At 50.4% G+C, this 26,410-nt stretch overlaps 1 protein-coding gene across 3 annotated transcripts in view; it reads left to right on the forward strand.

Moving 5' to 3' along the window:
- Positions 1 to 26,410, forward strand: part of ERI3 (ERI1 exoribonuclease family member 3) — a 240,124-nt gene that overhangs the window by 60,327 nt on the left and 153,387 nt on the right. For all 3 annotated transcript variants that reach the window (XM_074962337.1, XM_074962336.1, XM_074962335.1), the window contains exon 6: positions 20,300 to 20,372. In XM_074962337.1, the coding sequence (XP_074818438.1) occupies positions 20,300 to 20,372 (73 nt within the window). The remainder of the gene's footprint in view (positions 1 to 20,299; positions 20,373 to 26,410) is intronic.

The following is a 26,410-nucleotide window of genomic DNA, read 5'->3' on the forward strand; positions in this document are numbered from 1 at the left end:
GCGATTCTCAAATGCAAACACCTTGAGACCGTCTCTGCCCAACAGGGGCAAGCTCCAGCCTTTTTACCCAGCTTTCTCCTGCTGTGCAGTGTTCTCGTTTTCCGTTGATCCTGGTTCAGTCATGCTCAACAGGAACGGGTAGGCAGCAGGAGCGTTCAGTGCTGCCCCATGGAAGAATCGTTAAGGAGCAAGATTGTGTTCACGCCTCCGTGGGCTGGAGGAGATCTGAGGCGTTACTGGGTTTGGGCTGCCCTGTCTGTCTCGGGTATTTCCGGTGCACCTGTCATTAGGGTCAGAGGATGATGGAGGGGAGGGGGCGCTAAGGAAGATGGTCGCCCAGAGTCTGTTTCTCTTTGGCTGGGCCCACACTGTAGGAGCTGTAACACCAGTTGTGCACTGCGTTCCTCCTTGTCCCAGGGCACAGGTATTGTGGGGTGGTGGGCAAGCAAACAGGCTGAATTGTGGTGACCGTGGGTAGAAATGGGCAAGGCCGATGCCTCAGTGCTGGAGATGGGGACTGGGTGGGTGGGATGGGTAAACAAGTAAGGTAGAAAAAGTCAGAAGTAGGCTGTGGCGAACCTGCCAAACCCAGTGGAGGGCCTTGATGCAGGAGGAATTCCTGTGTATTAAGGCAGCACCCTGGGAATGGCTAGAGAAACCCCGGTCTGTGGCAGGGGAGGTGGAAGTCCTGCTGCTTGGGGCTTTGACACCTGTATCTGGCGTGGATCCTCCAGGTGATGTGAGATCGTTTGGCTCCAGTGATTGTTTTTCTTGTGGAGTGGAGCTTGTTTGGAATACCCCAGATCTCAAGGGTTTTCTGTTCAATCTGCCTCCTCCAGCCAGGCATGTGAATCACAAGAACCTAGATGTGGGGGAAAGTCCAGCAGCTTCTGTGGTGGGCTGTGGAGGTTTTCCAAAGCTGATAAGGATGCCCAGCCTTGCCACAACCATCTGGGATGGGCTGTAAACCCTCAGAGCGTGTGGCAGAATAGGAGAGGCTTCTTACTTTTCCTAGGTGGATTAAATCTCTAGCAGAGACAGAGTGCCAAGCTCGAAAGGGGGCTGGAAAATGAGAAGCTGATCCTGTCTTTGTATTTGGATCGACTGCTGATGAGCACGAACCAGGCTGGAGAGGGAGAGACGGCTGTTCTCTTCCCACCTCTCCCCTTCCCTCTTGTTAAGATGCAATTTCTTTAATGAGGAAAACCTCCTGAGTGGGAACATCACCTTTCTGAAGGCTTGTCCTGACAAGGCAATTCAAGCCGGCAGTCACATATCAGCTTCAACAAATACAAGTCACTCATTATAAAACCTCTTCCACCCCCCTCCCCCAAAAAAGCCCTCTCTGTCCTCAGACAAGGAAATGAATCATTCTCCTGCTCTCGAATACATCATGACAGTAGTGGTTCTAATGAGAGAGGGCCATTCATTCTGGGTGTAAAGTTCCCTGTGTCGGCACAGAAATGTTATTAATTAAAGAAGCTACCTGAAGCAAAGATGAAAGGGGCCCCAGACCTGCCAAGCTAAAACACACGAGTGAGGATAGAGCCTCGTTAGGCACACAGGGTGTGCGCTCAACAAGAGAATTCCTTTAGCCTATTGCAAGGATTGACTTTCGGAGTTGAAAAGCTGCGGGGCCACTCTCAGACCTGGTATAAGCAGGCTCAGTCCTTGGCCCAGGTTCAGCAGTGTTGCCCCTGAAATGTAACTTGCACCAGTGATTAAGTGATAAAACTTACACTGAGGTAGCATTTGATGACACGTGTAACATACATCTTGAGGGGCCAAAAAGGGGGAGCAGCTTATGGATGTGTTGGGATTTCAGTGGAAACACAGGATGCTTGACACTTAGCTGAATTGAGCTCTTGTTTTGTAAACTCTTTGGGGCAGGGGATTTGGCTTAGTATGTTTTCCCTCTTTTAAAACGCTGTCTTATCTGTCTGCATATATGGACCCCATCACCTCCCAAGCCTTCATGGATTTATCCTTTAATACCCGTCTGGCCTAGAGAAGTATTATCCCCCTTTCATAACGAGGGAAGTGAGACACAGTGAGATTAAGTGCCATGCCCAAGGTCATTCACACAGTCTGAGGCAGAGCTGGGAATTGAACCCACTCTTCTGAGTCCCAGTCCAGTGCCTTAACCAGAACACCATCCATCTAACCCTGTGCATGGTTACAGGATTACATAAAAATGAGTGCCATCAGAACCATGAACGTACCAGGAATATCAGTGGCAGAGGTGTTGCTAACTGTATGTACTCCAAAGCAAAGATGCTATTGTAATGCTTTCTGTGGCAGATCCAAGGATTTCTTCACAGAAAATGACTTGTGCAGAAGTTTTTTATTTTGTTAAGTCAGTGGTAAAAGGCAAATGCTCTCTTTCTAATATAGCGATAAAACATAGTGAAGTGGCTTGAAATGTTTATAGGCCTTGTTGCACTTCTTAGGATGCACATTAGTGAACTCTTAGCAGGGAATTATACCGTTGCTTTATTTATTTTACTGTTTTAATTCTTCTTTTGTGAGTTATGCTGGCAAGTCAGCTGCACGTTAAGAGCAAATCAGGCCTCGTTAGAATGACGGAGGCCTACCCAGCAGGCTCAAGGGAGGGAATGCTTTTGCTCTTTCAAATCTGGGACCTTAGTGTTTCAGTGGGTTGGCACTTCCTAGCCTTTCACTTCTAGAGGCTTGGGTTAAAATCCATGTTTGGTCATGAGTGAAAGTGAATTGATAGCGTTAGTATACCCCTTGTGGATGCTCTTCTCTATGACAGTACCCAGGATGGGCCAGGCAGTCTTTGCTTGGGGGAATGGTTTTGCAGGCCACGATTCAGGTGCATTGACAGGACCATGCATGGGAATTTGGCAGAAAACCTTCTTGCTTTCTCTACCTCTAGCCATGTTTCAGTCTGAGCTCAGAAGGGGCCTGGGACTGGGATAGCTTGGGGTGTGGCAGGACAGAAGTGAGGGGCATCAGAGCTGTGTGTTGGGAACCCAAGACTGGACTAGTAGTGGGGGGAGGGTGGAGAGCCTGCAGGTTGGGAATAGAGCAGCATCCGCAGAGATTGAGGTGCATTGGCAGGGCTAAGTAGGAAAAGCTCGTAAAGGCGTCTTCCCACCTGCTCGGTTCTAGCAATTGCGGTGAGTCCCTCACTGTTAATTCACCAGCAGCACTGACTAAACTCACTTAACTGGCCACCACAGAGTTGGTGTATTTTAAAAACAAAATTAACTGAAGTCACTTTTGTGAAATAAGTTCTGTATTTTTCCTTTTAAGATACCCCCCCCCCCCCCCCCCGTATTTATTTCAAATGTCTCGCAGTCTTGGCCTTCATTATCCCTTCGCAGGGGCTGCCTCTGGTGGCCATCTTCTGTTTCTAGTTCTGTTTGAGATCTGATGGTCCATGAGGAGTCCTGTGACGTGCCTGGTTTCTCTGAGATGTGTAACTTTTCCTGAATTCCTTTTGGGGAAAGGCTTGTAATGAAACCGTTTCTGTAGGAGTTACCCTGCCCAGGACTGTAAACGCCAGCGTTGCCAGTCTTCAGCATGCACAGGGTAAGACCCTGTTCCTGGTTCTGATGTCATTGGAGAGGTGCTGGTTGAAAACATTGTGAACTTTGACGCGAATCCAACTCAAGAGGGTGTGGATGCTTCTGTTTGGGAATCAGGAACATAGAGTGAGGAGCCAGAAAAGTGGCGATGATATTGTAGGCAATAGAGAAACGCTGGAGAGATGGGGTAACGTGGGGAGGGGTGAGAGAGAATACCGTTGATATCTGGGAATGAAGCAGAGAACCACCACTGGAATGAGGTGCGGTGGGTTCTGCACCACTGGGTGTCTTTACATAGAGACTGGCGGCCTTGTTGAAAGAGATGCTTTAGTTCAACCACTAATTATTGGACTCGAAGCCTTCACTTGTGTAAAAAGGAAGAACCATTCTCTCCACTGCAGGAATCCCTGGGTGAAATTCTGTGGCCCTTGCCATGCAGAAAGACTCACTCGATGGTCCCTTCTGGTTTTAAAGTCTATGAATCTGTGATATGGAGGAACGGTAAAAAGCAGATTAATGTGATAGGGAGAGGAGGACTGGCACGCTCCTGTGCTCCTGGATCCCTGTGCCTAAAGGGGCGCCCCTTCCACCTGCATTTCTTCCGCACAGTGCCCCCTTCTTCCCCCCTCCCAAGCAATCTGAAAGACTGGTATCATGAGGACCACAGGCACTGAATGCCTGTAGGGGCTTGGGCAGTTTTGTCCATTGGCGTGTGTGAGAGCTACAGCAGTGCATGATTGTGAGGCACATGCGACTGTGAGGAATCCGATTGTCTGGCTTTGGACAGCCACATCGCTTCAGGCTGCTTTAATGCGTCAGCTTTGTACTCTGGGGGCCCCAGCTCTCTCTCTCCAAACCTAAGCAAAGCCGTTGTGTGTCGGCACTGCCTTCCCAATGGCTTGGCTGGACATCGCTTCTCTGGGTGGGGAGCCTCCAGAATGTAAAATGCTTCCAACCGGGCAGCGCTGCGCTCCCATTTCACCGACTCCACTCTTACCATGAGGTGGATGAGGTCTAATATAACTCGCAACTCGTATGCTTGCTTGGCAGTATTTTCTCCTTGTCGTCACTGCTGTTGGGGGCCATTTCTCCAGACGGGTTCAGCGCTCTCAAGTCTTTTTCCTCTTCAGGCTCCTTGATGGCAAAGACTGATTGAGTCACCTTGAGTCCATCTCAATATTTTCCTTACCTGGCATTCTCTAGTGCCTTGCCTGCAGCGTCCCACCATTTCCTGAGGAGCAGGGGCGTGGGCTCCGGGGTCCCAGCCCTGAGGGAACTGGAACTCAGTGCTAGCCTTCCGAGTAACTAGCATGATCCATTCTGACTGGTAGTCCCTGTTCCACGGGCATGGCCGGGGCACTCGCTTCTTGCGGTGCTGAGCCAAGCTCTCCAAAGCTGGACTTTTATGTTCTGGGATCATCCGGGATAGACTTGAAAAGACAGATTGAGACACCTAGAGCAAACGGAGGAACGAGAAGTGAGATGGGAGAGAATGGAGGAGGGAAGGAAGAGGGATATGGAGCAGCAACAGGGTGTGTGGGGGAAAGCTCGCCTAGCTCTAGTTAGCATTATCTGCTTCTCTTTGGACACTAACATTCCTCTGGCCTTTGGCTTTCTCCTCCCTTCTCTTCACAGCTCCCTCGTTCCTAGGTGCGCATTTCCTTCCCTTCTCCAGATTCCCCCAGGCAGTCTCCACCTTTGCTGCATTGACTCCACTGTCTGCACGCCGGGCCGTAGAGTCTGCTGAGGCAGTACTGGGGTTGGTCTGTAAATTTGCCAATAGGAGGTCCTTAGGCAAAGGGTGAACATGACTTCCCCTTCACATGGATGTCCTCTTCAGTCTGCACGCCGCGGGGCTGGGGTGAAGCTGCCATGGTCTCTCCTCTGTGGTAGCGTGCTGCACTCCCAGCTCTGAAGAGAGCGGTTACATTTTATGGACCATTTAGCTTCCCAGTGGTGATCCTAATTCTTCACAGCATATATGTGCCATTTCTTGGTTATTAAAAAGACCCCTGAAAGGGAGCTGCCCTCTGAGCTAGTGCTCTTCCATGCAGTTAATTATGGGAGGGTTTTGCTTATATCATGAGGTTTAATATCTCCAAACTCTCTCTGTGCTAGGAAGATGAATTAACACCCATCTCTCCTTGCCGCTACAGAGAATGACCCTTGTGCTTTGTCTCTGAGGAGAGCAGGAGGAAGACTGTTCCTCTCCGGTGTAATACAAACCTTGAATTGCTCAAAAGCAAATCCACTAGCTTTCTGTGTGGAGATCAAGGGAACTCTAAAGGCTAGCTGGCCAGGTGTCTCTCTTTCATCTAGCTACACTTATAATGTGTGACACATCAGGTGCCAAAATAGCTTCTGTTCCTTAGGGGCCTGAGCAGGCTCCACGGTTACTGGGAAAGGGTGATTACCTTTGACTGACAAGTTAGCCGAAGGAAGGATCACAACTGTTACATAGCAGGTACGAGATGGATGGAGGCAGTTAAGGGAGGTTCTCAGCATGTCCATGTGATGTGTGCATGGTAGCAGGGGAAACAAATCATTAGGCTGTATATTTCAGGTGTGGGGAAGCTGCCAAGGTCCCCTGGCATTGTAAAATGCCAGGCGGAATGCAGCGGTGTGATCTAGCTGGTGAGGCCAGGCTGAAGAAATGCACAGCACTGGGTTGGTGTGAATGGACCAGTGCGTGCGCGTGCACTGAGGTTGTGTGGGATTTCATCGCAGGGTTATCGTGCTTACAGAGAACAGTCTCATGGCACGGCCACATTAAAAGAAATTAGAGCTTAAAAGGAGAGTGTGACGTCATCAATAGCTAAAGTTCCCTTTGCTGGCTGCGGGCCGGAAGCACATGAAGGGTTTAAGGAGATCTAACCCTGTCAGGTTTAGGGTGGGTTTGCGTAAGGGGGAAATTCCCATCTGTGGGGCCAGGGTGTCAGACAACTCTGACTTGCCACTTCCGAGATGTTCCCTTAGAACCCGGTAAGGGCTCTGTTATAGAACCCAGAGGAGCAGAGAGTCTCCGGGTGCCTGACAGTCCCTTTTCGCTGCTGATTCTCTCTCGCAGGCAGCCTCGGGCTGCCTGTCTCTTTGTTAAGAGAGTGACAGCGGTGTGACACTGTGAAAATAATTACTAACAAATCACAGTGCTGACTGCAAACAGCTCGCCGTCTTCAGAGGCCTGTCAGGGAGCATTAGATCAGGAGTGCAAGAGTTGCACAGCGGCTTGGGTGCTTGCGCTCAATGCGGGGCTCGGGAGAGAGTTCCCAGACCTTTCCCCCATCGCCCCTTCCCTCTCTCGCTCTTCCCGTCCATCTCATCTCCCTTGCCCATGGAGGGGTAAGCCTGCTAATGGCGCAGTCCCCTTGGGAGAGGCCAGGGCGGTACAGCCAGGCTCGTGGGCTCAGTGACCTGGCACAGTGCAATGGGAGGCTGCTGGCGGGAAGCTCAGGCTGAGGTGTGCTGAAACTATTGAGCTTTGCTCCTCGCTCTGCCTGGGGCCCAGAATACAAACGCCCTGTTGTCCTGTATGGAATGGCTGGGTTGGCTCTGCAAGAGCCCCCCGGGCAGCTGGGGCCGTGTCAAGCTACGCTCCAAGGACTGCGTCTCTTCCTGTGTCCCCTCCCCCCGGTGCTCCCAATAACATGGGGCAATGATTCTTATGGCCATGCATTTGTGTGCCCCTTTGATGGTCTGGTAACCAGGCCAGGTCCCTGCCCTGATGAGCTTACAATCTAGGCGAAAAAACATACAGGAGGGAGCGTGTGCACACGCGCCAGCTCTAGTCAGTGCGTGTGACTGACTGGGTATGTTTGGCAATGTGCTGTGGAGACTCCAGGAGTGGACAGGGTGCGTTTGAATTCTGCTGTGCTATCCCCTGGTGATGCAAGGCGTATAAAATGAGAGCTGAGAGCAGAGGGGGATGGTTAGCAGGGGAAGAAGAGTGGAAGGAAGAGGGAGAAGGGTGTAGGAGACCAGGATTTGGGGCTGGTTTCTGGCTTCGTGGCCCAGGAGCATTGCAGAGGCTTTGCATGGTTCCACAGGTGTGAAAGGTGGGCAACAGAGGAAAAGGCAGGGCCCTGGCAGACCCCTGCAGAAGGAGGGCAGGGGAGCAAGCAGCTTCTCTGAAGGCAGCATTGCGAGTGGTTGGCAGGAGAGGGCAGAAGCTCAGGATGGAGAGTCTCTCAGACACCAAGGTGATGGTGACTCTCACACAGAGTGGCTGAGAGGGATCAGGATGGAGGCCTGTAGGTTTAGCCACCATTGGGTACCTCTAAGGTCCATCTCAGGGGTGGAGTGGATGAAGCTGGGCTGGAGGGGTTCCTGGAGGACTTTAGAGGAGAGGAAGCTAAGTTGTTCGGTGAAGGGTCCCCTTGCGCTGGGAGGCGACGGACCAGTCTGCACGCCGAGATTTCGCTGGCATAGCTAGGTCTGTGTGGGGCGTGCAGAGGTGCGGTTTGTGAAATGTGCCTAGAGTAAACGTGCTCACACCCGTAAAACTGCACTTTTGCCCATGTAACTTTATTTGCTCGGGTGCGGGGGTGGCAGGGAGCGGGAGTGAGCTGTACCACTGAACGCACAGGTTGCTGGTATGAAGCGGCATCCACATGAGGAGTGCTGGTACAGCACGCTGGTGTGTAATACTCCCAGTGTAGGCCTGCCACCGGGAAGGGCCGGGAGAGCTGCTGCTAAGGCCGTGCAGCGTCTCTCTGTGTCCCACCTGGTAGTACTGGAGATCCAGCAGCATCTGACATGCACACTTGGGCAGCCTTTGAAGAAGAGGGGAGTCTCACAAAAGCCTTCCTGTTGCCTAAACGGGGAGCTCTCCTCTAGCTCTGGCTGCTCCTCCTCCCCCTTGTCGTCAGTGACACTTCTGCACTGGTTAAAGAGCTGATTACACCAACAGGTGATTGCGTGCTAATAACGAATGCAGGAGAGGGGTGCATGGTGACGGGGAAAGCAGGGAGTGCTTTCGATCCCTGGTCTCTTGGCTGCAGCAGCCTGCTCCAGCAAGCAGCCCTCACCCCCATTCTATCTCATTTACCCGAGTGATTTTTCTGATTGTTCAAATCTGTAAATAACGTTGCTGGCGTGTCTAGCTAGATGCAGAATGTGATGGTGGAGGGGGAGGGACAGCGCTTGGAAAGGCCTCGCTCACCAACTCATACAATATTTATACAGGGCTGGGAGTCAGCTGTGGTGACCTCTGAGGTCACACAGTTAAACAGCTTCTGCACCCCCTTGCATTTCTAATTGCTGCACTTGTCCTTTGCTCTGGAGAATTTGCCTGCTCTGTGTCTGGTGAAGCACATGCTAATGGAAGCCTGTTCCTGAGGTGGAGGAGCATTCTCTCTCTACAATGAAAACCAAACTTGTTTACGCTCACGCCGATCTAAATTGGGGCTTAGCGCTTCCGTGGAAAATCAGATTCAGACCTTGTTATCCGGGGGGGCCAGGCTGCTCCGAACACAGCAGGCATGAGAGAATGCTGGTGTGGTAACCATGCTGAGAGCTTGCTTAGGTATCATGTTCTGCTTTGCCTCAGGGGTGTGTGAGTCTGTTTTTGTGCCTTCACACAGGAGAGAGTTTCCTTGTGCTGGATTTCTTTTCTTTCCCTCATGTTGCTCCAGCTGAAGTCAGGGAGGGGGCACAGATGTTGGTCAGCAGGAGAAAGCTTGGGTTGGCAGTGGAGATGAGCTTGCTGTGCATTTTGGTGCTGGAGGGGCAAGGATACCCGAAGAGGGTCTTTGTCTCTTGGGACTGCCCTACAAATGGATGCAAAAGAAGAAACTCTTCTGTGGTAGGTAAATAACATGTTGCTGTGAGGAGAGGAGGGCAGGTGCGTGCGCCAGGCAGGGGAACTCTGTGTTTAAGGGGCAGAAATTTCCCCATCCCTTCAGTGAGCAGCTGGGAATCTGCTGAGCAGTCCACTGGTGAGCGGTGGTCCCCATTGATGCCCTCCCTAGAGGGAAGATTCTTTCCAATTGACATTGAGATCCACAAGCTGAGCAGCATGAGGAAGCCCAAAGAGACTGTGCAGTCCACCTGCCTTAATTGGAAGAGCTGTCATGAATTTTCTGATGTCACTTTTCCTGTGGGGCTCCTCGTGCGCCTTGGGGACTCAGTGTTAAGTGTCTGCTGAGGGAGAGCTGTAAAATTTCAGTATGAACCATTCAGCCCGAGGCCCGCATGAGGCAGGGCCGCAAAGCTCCGGACCCTATCGTCAGAAACGTAAAGCACTGCAGGAAAGTCTGCTGGTCCAGTGACCCAGCTGGCTGCCCACATTCCTTAACCTGCAGTGTTGAGTTTAGAGGCCCCCTTCGTGGCAGAGAACTGGCTGCTCTTAGATTGGGGGGCTAATGGTACTTACATTATATTATTAGAACCACCACCAAAATTGGGCCCAGTTGTTTTAAGCACTCTGACTCCCACTCTGAGTCCCTGCCCCAAAGAGATTACAGGCTACAAGACCGGCAAAAGGTGGGAAGGAAAAGAGAGACAGAGAAAGAAGGGAAATGACTTGCTGACAGTCCCCCAGAAGGTGATGAAATTTGCAGAGCTGGACTTCAGTACAAACTTCTTCCAAACACCGTGCTTTGGTTCATGCCTCTAGGTCAGATGCTGCCATTGGCGATGCTGTTCTGTCTTCAGTATTGGCAATGGCTCTCCCTATGGGGATGCTGTTCGGGAGTCACCTGAAGTGGGTCACCCATAGAGACACCGCTTGAAGAAGGCGCGGTTACTCACCTTGTGCAGTAACTGGAGTTCTTCAAGATGTGTGTCGCTATGGGTGCTCCACTTCCCTCCCTCCTTCCCCTCTGCTCCAGCATTTTCTCTCGTGAGTCTTAGTGGTAGAGAAGGAACGGAGGGCGGTTCACCCATGCAGCTCTCTGTATCCCTGCCACGGGGCATGAGGATTCCTAGAGCGCATGCGTGGGCTGAACGGGCACTTGTACCAAAAATCACTGGGTGCCTGAAGCGGAGCACCCATGGGGACACGCATCTAGAAGAGCTCCAGTTCCTTCTCCTTTGAAACCCCTGCACATTCCTTCATTGATCTGGAAGGGTGCAAAGCCTCTGCTGTCAGTGGAGCAGGAACCTAGACCCATGGGAATGATATTGGTAAATGAAAACAAAAAGCCGCATTCTGATCTTGCTTCCACCAATACCTCATTGACTTCAAGTGGAGTTATTCCTGATTCATCCCAGCGTACCAGGAAGCAGAAGTAGGCCCAGCATATAGAGCTGTGACTCTCCTGAAGAGAACCTGCTGAGCGTTAGCACATCGATTTATTGTAGCATCGCGTGAACACAATTGTTGATAAACGTTCACCTCTCGGAGTCTGAATCCCTGCTGTGTTGCAGCCCTACTTTCAATTTTGAGATCGCATCTCAGCTCGACTCTAGACAGGGCAAATACCAACACAGGGCCGGATCCTGCTGAGTGCCTTCAACTCTCATTAGATTGAATGGCAGCTGCGGGCACTCAGAGCTTTTCAGGACTAGGCCGAAAGCTAATGAGTATAATGGTGACTTCTAGAGCTGCTGCCTTGGTGCTGTAGCAGAATTGTTTTTCTTGTGCGTGAATCACATTCGTTCTCTGCTGGAGCTAACCGCCTTATTCATTTGCCTGGTGCTCGGAGCGTTTGACTGTCAGGTGCCTCCCAAACTCCTTTGTCCCGAGCAGAAGTTGAGGGGGCAAGGGTATTGCCATAAAGGTGAGAGATGGCAACTACCTATGAAACTGTTAGATTCGTGCAGGACGGCTCCCTAAGAGGCGTCTTGTCCAGGGCAGTCTTTAAGAGTCCCAAGCATGGGAATTACAGCCTGTCCCTCAGGCCATTCTGGCAGAAATGTATCTTGCATATGCAGAAAAATTGCTTCCAAAACAAGCTGTGCAGAGGAAAGGATGGTTCTGAACGTGAAGGTACTAGAATAATTGCTTAGGTCTGGGCTTGTTGGCCTCATTACACTAATTCAGTTAAAGATTAAGGGAAAACAATAACACACTCCAGTGAGTGGGGTTGTATGGGAATAGCTTCCCTTCTCAGGCACAAGGCTTATGATCTTGTGCATCACCACACCTCCCAGGGCCGTGCAGATCCACTGGTGTCTCCGCACGCCTTGTTGTGTGCTCTTCCTTGCATGTTGCCTCTTGTCTCTTATTACTAATGGAGCATGGATGCCTTTTAGCTGCTGGTCAGCCCTCATTAATATCTGGAAGTGACAGGTTGACATTTGTAAGGAAGACTTTCAGTGACCTTCGTGTTGTGCATGTAATACCGGGCTCTGACTCCTTTACCATGCTGGTGCCTCAGGAATGAGTCCCATCCCTTTTCAAAGGGGCAAATCACTCTTTAACCCCTTCATGGCTGCCAGAACATACGTGTATGTCTGTCTCCCTGGCTGTTCCCTACAGAACGTCCAGTCAAGGGAATGGCGTGTCTGTCTGTCCTGGCACGCATCCGTCTGTCTGGCTGAGGGTGTTACTGGTACACCGGTACGGCAGTGTTCTGATCTAGTGCTTGCTCACAAGATGCTGGAAGCAGAATCGAGTGAAGCTTAGTGCTGGGGCTGATAGCAGGGAGAATGATCGGTGAAGCACCCACTGTGGATGCGAGGCCTAAAGGAAATTCTTTAGGAACTAAGAAGCTGCTGTGATACTGTTAGACTATTAAGCCTGGTATTTCAGAGAGAACCTTACCTTCAGCATATGGCCCCAATCATGCACACCCTCTGTAGGTACCATGGTGATGGACACTGCCTAAAAGCCTGGATAACTCCTCCCTGCAATCTGACACGATGCTCCCTCTGGCCTGGAGTACTCCAGACTGGCCAGTAGCTGTGCTGCCTGGTTCTCTCTACGGTCGGCATCGGTGTGGTAAAGCGGAGGAGACCTTGCTCTCCCGGGACCCTGGATTCTGCCGTCCCAGCCAGTTCAAGGAGCGCAGCTGCCGGCTCAGCAATGACATTTATTAACTGTGGGGCTTTGAAGAGGACCGTGAGGAGCCATGGCTGCAGGAGCATGTAACTCTCCTCCTCGCCTCAGCCCATCCGAGGCAGGGCTGCTGGGGCTGAAATTCATTAGTGTTCCCTGACAGCCGTCGGAGGCTCACACTGCCTGTTCCCACTTCCTTCCTCTCGTGTCCCTGCTTCCTGCACACTGATATTTAAAGCTGACTTGCGGCTTATAGGCGCGTTGCACTGACAGTGGAGAGAGCTGCGATGGTGGGAGGAAGGCCAGGGGCGGGTGAAGGCACTGTCTCTGGGTTGGGAGGAAAACAGAGTGCTTTTTGACACTCACAAGTGTATTGTCTTTCTACAGCGGCCGCTTGTGAATTTTAACTGCTGCTGCCTCTTGGGCTGTTTGGCGTGCAGATGGGAAAGGATCTGCCGCGTGCTTGGCGGGAGGATGGGAACTTGGCACTAGCGTAGCACGGAGCACCGCTCTCCGGCAGGGACCAGTAAAGCAGGGGAGCTTCCACTCCCCATCCTTGTGATCGCTGTCCCACGCCCATCGCTCTGAGAGGTCTGGTGAGCGGGATGTCCAGCTTCTGTGAATTTAACCAAGCTACACCTCTCTGAGCTCTGGGTTTATTTTGAACTGATTGTGGTTGTGATTGTCAGGGCCTTGCCCCGCTCCTCAAACGAGTCTCAGACGTGGGTAACTGCTTCTGTCGTTACTCGTCGGAGCCTCACGGAAAGGCGCACGAATGGGCCAATTGCCCTGTTCTCCTTCTGCCTTTGTTCTGTTCCCAGGTGGTGCGTGTGTGGGGGGAGCTCCAGCTCTGCCCTTGGTAGTGAGTTTGCGTGTGGCTAATTTGACGACAGGTTTGTACCTGGGTTTGCTAGGCCCTGGCTGGCCCTGGGTGCTCTACCCGTCTGTAGGTGGGGCAGAAGACTACAGGAAGCAGCGGCATCCTTAGGGAATTTAGACTGTGTGCTTTAGACTCTGCCCAGCAAGTGTGCAAATAGCAGAGGAGCTCTGCATGCCTGGCGAGTCGTAGCTAGCTGTTTGTTTCATAGGTAGCTGGAAATAACCAAACCAGACTCTAGCCACCTCTGCTCTACACCGGTTAGCAAAATCCCGCTCCCAGTAGAACCTGGCGGAGGTGAAGTGCACCGCACCGCTACCTGTAGAAACACTTGCTACTGGGTTTGGCTTGGGCATGAAGGTAGATCATCCCCCATTGGCAGGGAAGAGTGTCGCTTGAACAGTGCAAGGGCTTCAAGGTTGGGTGAATCAGGAGCCTCTTACCCTGGATTAAAATAATAAATGTTTGGATGAACTTGACACACTGAGCTTTAGACACTGGTGGTCTGAACTATATTCTGTCTGTAGTTTCTGTTGCATACAATGCTTTTCTCCACTTCTTGACCTCCTGTGTGCCTGGTTATCAACCACGGCAGTGTCCCTCCTGAGAGGAGGGTGCTTTTCAGTGAAGGGTGAGTGTTTTGTACAAAAAATGGAGAAGAATATTGTACCTGTTGAATTAGCAGAGGGAATTTAGTTCAGGATACAATTACGCAAGTGTCACAATCCATCTCCCTTTTATGGAATTATGATGTCACGGATGACAGCCCTGTGAGGTCATGACTTTTGCCTCTACACCTGGGATTGACTTTCACAGCACCTGTTGTCTCATAGGAAAGTATTGTTTCCTGGCTTCTTTGTGGTATGTTGTGCCAAAGGCCTGGGATACTCCATCTGTGCTGAATGGCAGCCATGTGTGTTATCCCTGGACAGCTGAGCGTGAAGTCACCAAGACTGTCCTCAGAACTCAGGTATGAGGGGAGAACTTTCCAAGTCAGTGTGCCCAAGTTCACTAACTCTTGTCTACAAAGGAAAGTAGTTTATTTAAACTAGTTTAATTAAAATCAGTGCAAAGCCCCTTGTGTGGATACTCTTCTAAGAGGGGCTTATTTTGATTTAGTTTAAACCTGTTTCCAGTCACCTTAAGATAAATCAGAACAAGGTGGATAAAAATGGATGAACTTTTTGGAAAAAAATAGGGTTTTTCTTATTTTAAGTTATAATAAGCTTTTCTTTTTAAAAATATACCTGTTTAAAATGAAATCTGAATGTAATGCAAAATATGTTAAGGCCTAAATTTATCTCTTAAAACATTTTAAATAAAAAAATAAATGTTGAGTCCATGAGCTTCCATCAAAAACTTTGTGAAAGGCTGCTTTGCCATATAAAGAAAGAAAGAATCAGGAAAACATCTGACACCCGAGGTCAAGCTTTATAAATATGGCACAATAGTAATAAATAAGCAATAGATCATTCAGCATTTTCTAACATACTAAAATGTACAGTTAATGAGCATCTGAAAATATTAAGCTATATAATTGCTTAATTTAATGTCTGTCATTATAGTGCACCTTCCTAAGTAGCAAAAAGCTGTACCAAATCTAGTACACAGTCTCTATTTAGTTGTAAATCAACATGTTTAAATGGCTGTATCGACCAATGAGAGCGCACCCTTTCTTTAGAGAGGTGTCAGGGCAGCACCCGTGTTAGTCTGTATACGCAAAAGAAAAGGAGGACTTGTGGCACCTTAGAGACTAACCGATGCATTTGAGCATAAGCTTTCGTGAGCTACAGCTCACTTCATCGGATGCATTCCGAAAGCTTATGCTCAAATACATCGGTTAGTCTCTAAGGTGCCACAAGTTCTCCTGCTCTTTCTTTAGAGAGTAACTGAAGTACAGATGGAAAAGTTGAAAAAAATCAATGATTTAAATTGCTTTGAACCAAAATGAAATCACTATTAAATGTGGTGGTACTTCTCTCCCGAGGGTTTTGTTCTGGCCTAAGTAAATTGGTTTAAATTCACTCCTTTAGTTAAACTGGTGCAGCTTTCTAGTGTAGACAAGCCTTTAGCTGTATTTTTATAATCACAGCTCTCGGCACCCATTTCTCAGTCAGACGTAGCACCTTACCTATCCAAATATGTGGCTATTCTACCCCCACTGCACAGTCTGTGTTGGGGGGCACCCAAATTTCCCCCCCCTTGCCAGGTTTCTGAAGGGGCGGGTCTTGCATGGGACCATACTACTGCCCCTTCACCTTTTATACTGAAGAATGTCCACCAGAGATTTGATGTCTCAGCATGCAGCTCTCTATCTTCACCTGAGCAGCCACCTTCTGATCAAGATGGAGCAATGCATCCTGGGAGCTGTAGGCTGCCGCTCTGCTAAAACTCAGAGCTCCATGTTCTGCAAGGAGCCTTCAGTCCACGTTTTGGTCACCCCTGCTTTAAACCGTGTGGCATTATTGGGAGGCATTTCCAGCCCCCGCTTCTCATGCTGTCACCCTGCTCTGGGTGCCCCGTGTCTTGTGCTGCTGTGCCCCATGTTGCTTAGATCAGCATTGCCAATTTCCCTCTGAGCTGAGAACGTTTGGGAGGGGACGCGGTCAAATGGGGAGTGGATTGCAAGGCTGGAGAAGGATGGTGAGAAGATGCTGCTGCCAACCCCTCCTGTCCCCAGTGCGCTGGGGCTTGGCAAGACTGTCATTAAAGTATTCTGCGTGTGTTACACAACAAGGCCTACAGTGCATGGTGGTTGTTTTTTTTAAAGGCTGAGACCAGGTCCATAAAGAGCAAGATTTAATGTCTCTTTATCTTTCCTGAAGAGGGACTTGTTCTTCTAACTGGCTCAATATCAGTACACCCTCTGTGTAGAAACTGGCCCAATTTCTTTGTCTTCTGACATCCTGAACCCAGATGCAGATGGACATGAACCAAGTCCAATTAGTCAGGAGACTCGAGCATTAATTTTTTATACACTAGGACCACCTGAGTGACTGAATTCAATTATCCATTCCCCCCTCTTCCCCCCGTATTAATGTGGTGGCTCATAGCAGAGACTAAGGAACCTGTTGAAATGAGAAACCCCTATTTCTTGGCTTGACCCCCTGGCTAATTCGGGTTAATTGATATGCTATCGCACTGGTGACACATTTTATCTGCCTCTGTTTGTACAAGAGGATACAATAGTGGAGGAAGGACCAATCTGTGCCCTGCTCTAGCTCCCCAGACCGAGATAAAAGGTGTCACTCCTACGATAACGTCCTCGCCTCACGCGCCTTTATTGTTGCTCAATTTGCTATTATTTAATCCCATCTTTCTTTCTTTCAATACCCTTGGTCATATTTTAACTCCATGCCATCGCATAATGATGTCCTGCTAAATGTGTGCGGAGATAGGCGACTCCAGCTGACAGCCCTCCCTGATAACCAAATTCCTGCCCATCCATCACTTGCCTGTCCTCCTTAACTTAAGGGAAGTGATAACTAAAGCGTGGCTGTTTATCACCGCCGAGCTGTGCGCTTCTTACCGGCTTGGGGAGCAGGCTTCAGAGGGAGAAATAAAGCCGTGTGACCTCGCCTGCCATTTGCATACGGCTCCTCTCTCAGCCCCATTTACTTAGCAGTGTACGAAGGAGCAGGGCTGTGGTGGAAAATGGAGCTCTTCTTGTGTGTCCAGGCTGCTTAGAAACAGTACAGAGCTGCTCCCACTGGCCAAAGCAAATCTGCGAGCTTGGCTGACTGAGGGCAATGTGCGCCGCATGTCCTTTCCGTGCATTTAAAATAGCTCCTGTCCTGTAACCCTCACAACCCCAGGTACAGACCCCTCTGCCCCAGCCAGATGTGCATTTTGAGAGCCATTGTGGTTTAACTGCAGGCATCTTTGCTGCTGAAAGGACAGCTCCCGTGTACACACGTGTCTGTGCTAGCGTCGGGCTGGAAGATCCGGTGCAGAGCACAGTGAGTTTGTGCTCTGCACCGGGTATAGGTTGGGAAGGGAAAGCTGAAGGCTGGGGTGGACGCTGCAGGCAGCCAGCATACTGCTTAAGTGTTTAGTGACTTCACTGTATCAGTCTGCGTGTGTGTGAACCGGGGGGCCAGTTGACAAACCAGAAGGATCACACCAGTGCACGTGGATGCGTGTGTGCAGACTCCCTGGTTCGCAGGGCAGGCTGGGAGAGGGAGACTGCATCCTGCCCGCTCAGTTCAAGTGGGGAAGGTGAGCTGCACAGTCTGCCTGGTTCAGCGAACCTGGGTCGATGTGCTGGTGGGGGGCGCGGAGCTCACTGGGAGAGAACCCTGCTCTTACTGGAGCCGGATGAGGCCCTAACCCATCTGGAAATAGGGAATCCTTCCCAGCTGTAACAGCAGAGTGTGGGCTCTGGCCAGCGGGTGGAGAACGGATCCGTGGTGTAACAATTTCAGTCCCTGGTGCTCACACAGCAGGGCTCTCTGCCTCCCTCGCGTGGCTGGACCACTGCTGCTTGTGAGCCAGCAGGCCCAGCCCCTTAGCTTGGGCCGTTGAGGCTCATGCTTTTGGATCCAGAGGTCCTGGGTCCGACCCCGCTGCTGATGTGTCTCAGTGCTCCACAAAGACGAATCGGTGTCGCTGGTGCCAATTTACGGTTGGGCGAGCTGGAGCACGGAGAGGAGAAGAGAGTGTCCCCAGGCCATGTGGCAGATTGATGGGAGGGGCCAGATCTCCTGATTTCCAACCCCTTGGCCCCATTGTGGTGGAAACACTCTGGATACCATCTCATGGGGGGTTAGCCTGCAGGTAAGGCTGGCTAAGGAGAACTAGGCTGTTTCTTTATTATGGGCCAGATCCAAATCCTGGGAAAGTCCGTGGAGTCTTTCCATGTATTTTAACGGGGGTGGATTGGGCCCTCTGTGAGTTAATACCTCTTGGGCTAGAAGAAGGAACCTAGATTTTAGCAAGGTACCTGCTTGTTTACTACTGTAAAGCTCTTTAGTGGTTACATAGCAGCCATCAGAAAGGTTGACAGGTATAGCTGCTAGACGGGTGCTTTGTTTGAGAGGGCTCCATTTCTGTCTGAAATCGCCTTTGATTTGGGAACAAGTGGAAAACAGCGTCCTTCATGAAACAGATTCTCTGGAACTTGGGCTGCCATTGGCCCTGTCTGATTGGCCCTCAGTGATGTCATGCCCAGGTCTGTAAAGCCTAGTGAAATGCATGGCTCAGGCTGTTTTTAATGTGTGAATTCTATTACGTAATAGCAGTAAGTGACCCCGGGGGTATATTTCAGGGTAGCTGGCTCTAGCATCACACAAGCCATGCCCAGAGAGGAAGGGACGGCGTGTCTTATTGCTTAACCAGAAACTCGCCTTTATAATAACCCTTGTGCTGCCCTGGCAGTGCCTCCTTTTGACAAGCTCAGTGCTGCTGAAGGGGTTTCGGTTGGGTCTCTGTCTGGAGTAACTTTGGGCCTGGTCCAGAAAGGTGCTGTGTGCCCCCCACTCTGCACTTCTCAGGGTCAGGGCAGTGAAAGCGTATTCTGTTCTCGGCCATCGCTGGTGCTGGTGTGGGCAGGATGCTGTCTGGGAGCCCAACTGACCTTGAATGGGTGCAAAGAGTGCACTGTTGGCTGGTGTCCTCCCCAGATGTCTTCCAGCTTCCTTCGTTCATCTTCCCATGGATTTGCTGGCAGACCCCACAACCAAGGGTTTTCCCTGCAGCCCGTGTGCTGCCCTCCTGGCTCTCTTCTGGCTCTGAACCCCTCTACCTGTAATGCAGCTGCGGAATGTCAAGTCTCGTGTTAGCTACACAGGCAGTTTCGGGGATTGTGGTAATTACATGCACACGTGGATCTGATTAGTCTCTGTATTTATCTGGAATGTTTCTACTCTCCAATAAAAGAGCCTCTGTCCAGCGCTGTGGACAACTTCAACAGTAAACGAACAGGCCCACTGATTACCTCACGTCAGATCAAATCGAAAATAAATATAACTAACTTCCCTTCGTAATCCGCATGGAAGTCCCACGGCACTGCTGTCCAGCCGTACCCAGTGCCTGCCTTCTCACAGGCGAGGGCAGGCCTTTCTGGTGCCCCGCAGGCGAACAAACCCAGGCTGTTGCAGATTGGAAGCAGCTTCTAAAGCCGTGTGGCCCTAATGCCTTTTGCGTGGCTCCCTCTCTCTTTTACCAGTGGGGCTTCAGCTCCGGTGCCTCTGCTGCGGGTGTGTCAGGGGGAGAGGTGGTCTCTTAGGGGCCGGGCTGTGATCTAGCTGCATAATTACCTGAGCACATATTGGAACATCTGGGCCTAAAAATCTTGCTGTGTGGAAATCCATAGCACTTCCCTTTCCAGAGCCCTGGGCCGGCATTATTCCAGCTTACACACACGTACGCTGGGCCTGCAGCCCATAAAACAGTGTGGTAGGGGACGCCACGTAGGAAGTGTCTGAAAACTGTCTCCCCTGAGGCTTAGTTGGGTCACCTGTGTCCTGTGGCTTGGCAGTCACATTGTCTGTCAAGTCTCTTTTTGGCATGTAAGGTCGCTGGGGCAGGGAGCTGCCTTTCCTACGTTATTGGGGAGTACAATTTGTGACAGCCCAGATGCTCCAGCCATGTTCTCCCCCGGGGGAGGACTGAGCATAGTGCTGAAGGTACACACAGCTCCCATGTAAAACGCCCACCCTCCTTGTTACAAACAGCCCACGTGAGGATAGTTTGGCAGCCTGCACACGTAACCGGCGCATAGCCAGGACCTAAGATTTCAGCTGAGTTCCAGCTCTCAGGAAGTGCTTGCCAAATGCTTGGGATCCTTCTGAAATACAGCACATTTAAGTAGACTCAAGGATCTCGCTTTCTCCTCCTCCTCCTCAGCACTGAAGTGCTTAATAAAACTTGGAGTTTGTGTTGTCAGGGTGCGGTAATTGAATCGAACCTGCTCTCTCTCCTCTCTTACAGGTTACCAGGACAATGCCAATACTTAGGGCTGCCGGTTGCTGATTACTTCAAACAGTGGATTAATCTGAAAAAGGTACTTCTATGCAAACCGCCACTGTCCCCGTCCCCCCCCCCATCCCCTCCTGCTCTCCCTTCCTCTTCTGCTCTTCAAGGTGGCGTTTAATAACTACTGCTGTTTTGCATTGAAATGAAGGAGTTATTTTCTCAGAGCGGCTGGGGCTGAGCGAGTCCTTCTCCAGCTCCGTATTGTATCTCCGCTAATAGAGTCTTACTGTACTTGATGGAATATGTTCTGCAGCTGTGGAGAATCCCAGTGCGGCAGGCCTAGCGCTGTCCATCTCTGTGCATAACAGCACAGCACTCGGGGGCACCTCTCTAGTGAAGGTTGTGTCAGCTTGTGCGTTGCTCGCCCTGCGTTTTATCTTCCAGGGGTTTCGAGTTCCTAGGATCAAATTCCCTCCAGGCTGAATCCTGTTGGTAGTTCCTCAGCACAGGGAGCCTCGAAGTGCATATAGGGAAGCATTTAGTTCTACATTTCTTCTTTATGCACATTGTCAAAAAACAATTCCCCCTCTCCACCTCCTCCTCCCTCCGCCAAAAAACCCCTGTGACTAAGAAGGGCCTGCTCCACAGCTAATGCTCTGCACTTCCACACAAGAGACCCAGGTTTGAGTCATTCCCTGTTGTGGGGCTTCAAAGCATCAGCAGCATCTTGCCTTGCTCTACGGCGTCCCTTCTGGCTGATGGAGTACTGGCCTGGGTGGGGTCTGAAGGGAGTCCTGTCCCAGCCTCTCTTGCTGCAAGGAAAGGTGCTGTGATGCCAAAGCTGCCAAGTGGTGCAGATTGGAGGGTGATTGCAGGGGCCGTGAAAGGGGCACGAGGGCCCTGGGGTGATAATTCCTTTAAAGGCTTTTGCATCACCGGGGCTTGTTGTGCCATTGAATTGAACGGTTTTGGTTACTAGCCCTGTCCTGATAATTAGGGACTTGGTAAACAGAACTTGCATGAAAACAGCTCTGCAGAATCTGGTGTTTTACTTCGGCTTTTTGTTTGTTTTATTGCTTTAAATGACAACAGGAGTGACAGGCCGAGCAGCAGCAAAAGGACAGTTTGCATGATCTACTCCATCAAACAGGGTAGAACATGAACTTAACAAGGGATGCGGGCAGCACGTTCCCCATTGCACTTGTCAAGGGAATCTTGCATTCCCTGCTGTCAGAGCAAATCTTTTGGCTGATTGCTGGGCCTCTGTAAATGAAATCTGAAAGCACGTTGGGGCATTCTGCAGTTCAGTGACCATTAATGATCGCCATTTGAAGTTCACTAAACTTCTGGTGAATGGATAGCAGCTATATAACCAGCAGGTTGATTGGTTTAAAAAAAAAAAAAAAAAAGACCAAAACAAAAAAACCCCCAAACCCCACATGAAACCCTCTGCGCCATGATGTTCGATGTTAACTGGCTGAGCCCCAAGCTGTGCTCTGCCTCTTGGCCCTAAGACAGATACATTATGGCTGTTTGCAGTAGTCCTAGGCTACCTGGTTTAGCAAGTTAGGAGTCTGGGTTCATCATAATCCAGTTAGACATGCGGGCAAGGGGTTTTCATGGATCTTATTCAGCTGATAGTCTAAGCCCTCACTGAGCACTATCAGCGAAGCAGCATAGCACAGGGCTACAGTGGGAGAGGGAGGCAAAGAATTGCTTAGCATACCTCTCTCCCGGCTCTGCACTTTGCATCGAGGGGTCATGGGCTGGGGTTGGGAGGCTGACTGCTGCCAGAGCCCCCTATGCAGGAGCTCATCTCTTTCAGGCTGTTTAGCAGAGAGTGCTCACTAGCTCGTCCCATTCGTCCTCAGCCCAACTGGGAGCTGACCCAGCTTGAGAGGGAAATGGGTTGCTGGTCCCTCTCCACGTGACTAAAAGTTCATCTCCTTGGGATCATTACTTAATAAACAGATGCTTCACCCCTTGGGGTGGCTCCTCTCTCAGCTCCCTGTTCTTAAGCGGTGTTCACATCTGGGGAGTTTAGGGGAGGGGTAACACTGGCCTAGGTAAACATTTTGCCAAGGTGTGGCCTTCTCTAGTACTGCAGGGAGAGTATGGGGTAACCAAGGACCTGGATTTCCTCCCAGCTGCTCAGTTCTCCTGCAGTCCCCTGACACGTTCCTAGCCCCTCACATAGGAAGGCAGTGCATCTGTTGGGTAGGGGGAATACCCTGGGCATAGGGAGACCTGGCTGTGATCTCAGGCAAGTCCCTTAATTCGTGAGTCATCTGCCTGTACCTATGACCTGATCCCCCAGAGGAAAATCTTGGTCAAGCTGCTGGGATTTATGTGAAATGGCCAGTTTCTAGGGCGTGGCTCATGCAGAGACTCGGGTTTCAAATGTGAAGAAAACGATGTATTTGAGTTTATACGAAGTATGTAACTAGAGCAGTCTTCCCCCGGCACGGGGAAACCTCTAGAATGGGCCTGCATTTGAGTTCATTGGTAGTAGGAGAACACTACCGAATAAAAGGAATCACTGCCACAAACTTAAGTAAGCCCAAAGAATGGGAGCATGTGACTTAAAAAATTGCAAGCACATTTCAACGTCTGGGTGTGCGCATGCGCATGAATACACAACTTCCAGCACAAGCAGTTCCACTGGGCTTCAGTGCCGCTATGTGCCTCAACTTGGGCGTGTGCCTTAGTAGCTTGCTGAAATGGGGCCACTGGCACTTTCTGATCACCTTCCCCCGTCCAGCAACCCTGTGATGCAAGTCCCGAAACCTCCCACTTACCAGCGGTGTCAGCCTGGGGTTACCATCTCGGCTTGGAAAGGCGTGAAGTTGGTTGATGAAAGTGCATGGACCATAGTAGCATAATAATTCTGCCAAAGGTGCCTTTATATACTGCTTCAAAATAACCGCGAGTCCGAAGTCCCAAGGTGTGTGTTGGAGCAATTTCCTCAAGCACCAAGTACGTTTTTGGGATGGACTTAGTTTATTAGTGGTCTCTGGAAAAGGGTCTTAAATTGCATTGTGTATTGGGATGAGTTGAGTAAGAGAGACTGCACAGTACAGGACTCAGCAGCTGTGGGTGGAACAAAACACAATGGAAAAGGAGGGGAGCATTGTCTGTTGCGTCAATAAGACCCCAAACTGACACACAATCTGTTAGTGTTCTGTTTGCTTCGCCCAGTGAGCCATGCGTCTTGCTCTGCAGAAGGCCCACGCTGTGTTTGCATGCTGCCTTTTTAATGCAAACTGGGCCGCTGAGGCTGCTCTTCGGTCTCCAGCGTTTTGCTTAGATATCAAAGTCCCTCTGCTGACTCTGAAAGCAGCCTGGGAATTCGTTTGCACGCTCTGACCTTGTGTGCCCTACTGATGGTGTCGCAAATGAGGTCGTGTGTAGCAAGATGAGTTGTCCACCTGCCCATTCTTATCCCTCTGAACCAGCATATTTGTGATGCTCTCTCTCTGCATTGGTAAGAGACTCAGAGGGGCTAGTTTTAATTGAGAGCTTTAGTTTAACTTTATACATAGCAGGAAATGCTAATGCTTTACATGTACATTACAGACCGGCCTGGCAGCGTGTGCTGTCAGAAGACCGAGCCGAGGTTTGGTTCTGAGGCTCGCTTCTCAGGCCAGCAGAAGGGGTGGGCTGGGGCCTGGGTCACTGAGGCCCCATGCTTCTTGCTCCGTAGCAAACCCTTGTGTTTGAGGTACCAGCTGCGTTGGGGGACAGCTATCTCCTTTGGCTCTCCTCCACCAGGGAAGGTTGTTGGGATGCTGGGCCTTGGGACGGGCAGAGCTGTCTTGCGCTGAGGACAAAAGCCAAAGGAAAAATCGCTCCATGCATCTGAACGCACTGACAGAAGTTTGACTCCCCTCCTCCCCCCTGCCTGCTAATGTGTCCCCTCCACCAAGCCTAATCGCTGCTTGCTGACATTTGTAATGTCACTGAGCGATCTTGTATCTTTAGTGAACTGTCAATGCAGAGAGGACTCGGGGCAGGGAGTTTATTGCGCCCTTTGCTGTGATTAGATAAGTATTCAGGGAGAGCTGTCAAGGAGAGGGGCTTTATTAGAATGCGTCCGTATATCAGATAGCCCCTAAGCCCCCTCGCCAGAGAGAACCACTGAGCAGCGCTGTACCATCTACCCGCTTCCATTGTGCTTCTGTCTGAATCTTTTCTTCAACAGCAGAGGTTCGGTGGGTCAGGGTTAAGCTGCCGTAACGGAGCTGTGTACTCCCAGCTGGGAGCTCCGGACTGCAATAGCGGAGGGTGCTTGCAGACCAGGGTTGAGGGGTATTGGGGTAGCTGTGGGTGGCTGGGGCCCAGGAGTGGAATAGGAAGAGGGGCTGTGGGTTAGGGCTGAAGTACACTGGCAGAGCTGGGTGTAGCAAAGCTTTGCATGTCTCTTTCACCTCAGCGCCAAATTGTACCCAGAATAAATACAACAAAGTTTATTGACCATAGTCTGCAGTGTGTCTTTTGTGCTTACATAGTGCTTTCCATCTTTAGATCTCAAATCCCGTTATGAAGGCTGTGGATGTATCATGTTACAGCTGAGGCTGAGAGGTGAAGTGACTTGCCCAGGGTCACACAGTGAGTCAGTAGTGAGGCAGAGATGGAACCTAGGCCAGCTGGCTCCCAGCCCTCCGCTCGCTCCATTAGACCAGTGGTTCTCAAAATTATTTGATGGCACCCCCCTCTTCTCAGTGTCTGTAGTAGTTCACACACGCACCCCCACCACACTAGAACATACATTAATATATGCAGCAGGGGTGCTTCACTTGAATCAGTTTTCACTTCTTTGTTTTTCTGAATTGGGTTTTTTTTCTGTTGCACAAATGGGCCAACGATCCATTGTCATAAGAGGAAAAGCAAAACTGCAATTGTGGCGTGCTTACAATTAAATGTGCACCCCGTGTCGTAGCAAACAGATTTTTAACATACAGATGGCAATGACTTTGTATAAGGCTATGCCAGCTTAACAGAAATCCCTCAAAACGCCCGGCATCATCTAGAGGCAAATGCACAGCGCCAGCTGACGACCTGAGGTGTCTGGAGCAGTGATTCTCAAACTTTCCAGACTACTGCACCCCTTTTAGGAGGCTGATTTGTCTTGCGTACCCCCAAGTTTCAGCTCACTTAAAACCCACTTGCTTACAAAATCAGACATAAAAATACAATATTGTCACAGCATCCTATTACTGACAAATTGCTGACTTTCTCATTTTTACCATATAATTGTAAAATAAATCGTGTGACACCCCCTCCAGGTTGAGAAACACTGATATAGTACATAGAACAGTAGAAACAAGTCATTGTTAAGACTTTGATTGTGTCATGGAAGTCACGGAATCTGTGGCTTCCAGAGACCTCCATGACATTTTCTGCACAAGGGCTGGAGCTGTCAGCAGGCCGCCCCGCAGCTCTCAGCCGCAGCTGGTGGCGGGCCCCCAGCAGCTCCTCGCCGCAGGGCAGCAGGGGGACCCTGCAGCTCCCAGCCCCGGTGGGAGCCCCCTTGCAGCTGCCCAGCCCTCGCGGACGGCGGGAGCTCCCCAGCAGCGGCTCAGGCATGGGGGACCCCAGAGCCCCCAACCGCTGTGGGTGCTGGACCCTCCTCCCTCCCCCATTTTGTCAGGGATATTTTTAGTAAAAATCATGGACAGGTCACGGGCTTCCATGAATTTTTGTTTGTTGCCAGTGATCTGTCCGTGATTTTTTACTAAAAATATCTGTGACAACAATCTGAGCCTTAGTCATTGTCTGTATGCAATTTTAGTTTGTGCTGACTTCGATGGTGCTTCTCAGGTAGCCTGTTGTAAAACTGGGCAAATCTCTAGATGAGTTGATGTACCCCCTGGAAGACCTTGGCGTACCCCGGTTGAGAACTACTGGTCTGGAGGAATCAACGTTGCTAGTTATTCATTGCTGTGGGTAAAATATGTGCAGTAAGTTATTGCTCCTAAGGCTTCTCACGCCCTCCGCCCCCCCAAATACATTCCGCGCCCCCCCAGTGTGAGAACCTCTGCACTAGACCACTGCTGCCCCACCCAGCAAGCTAGAATCAAATTATTTTCCAAAGGGTATCATCAGTTAGCTTAGACTGTAATAAAA

This window comes from Natator depressus, chromosome 8 (assembly GCF_965152275.1).
Source record: "Natator depressus isolate rNatDep1 chromosome 8, rNatDep2.hap1, whole genome shotgun sequence".
Classification (NCBI taxonomy): Eukaryota; Metazoa; Chordata; order Testudines; family Cheloniidae; genus Natator; species Natator depressus.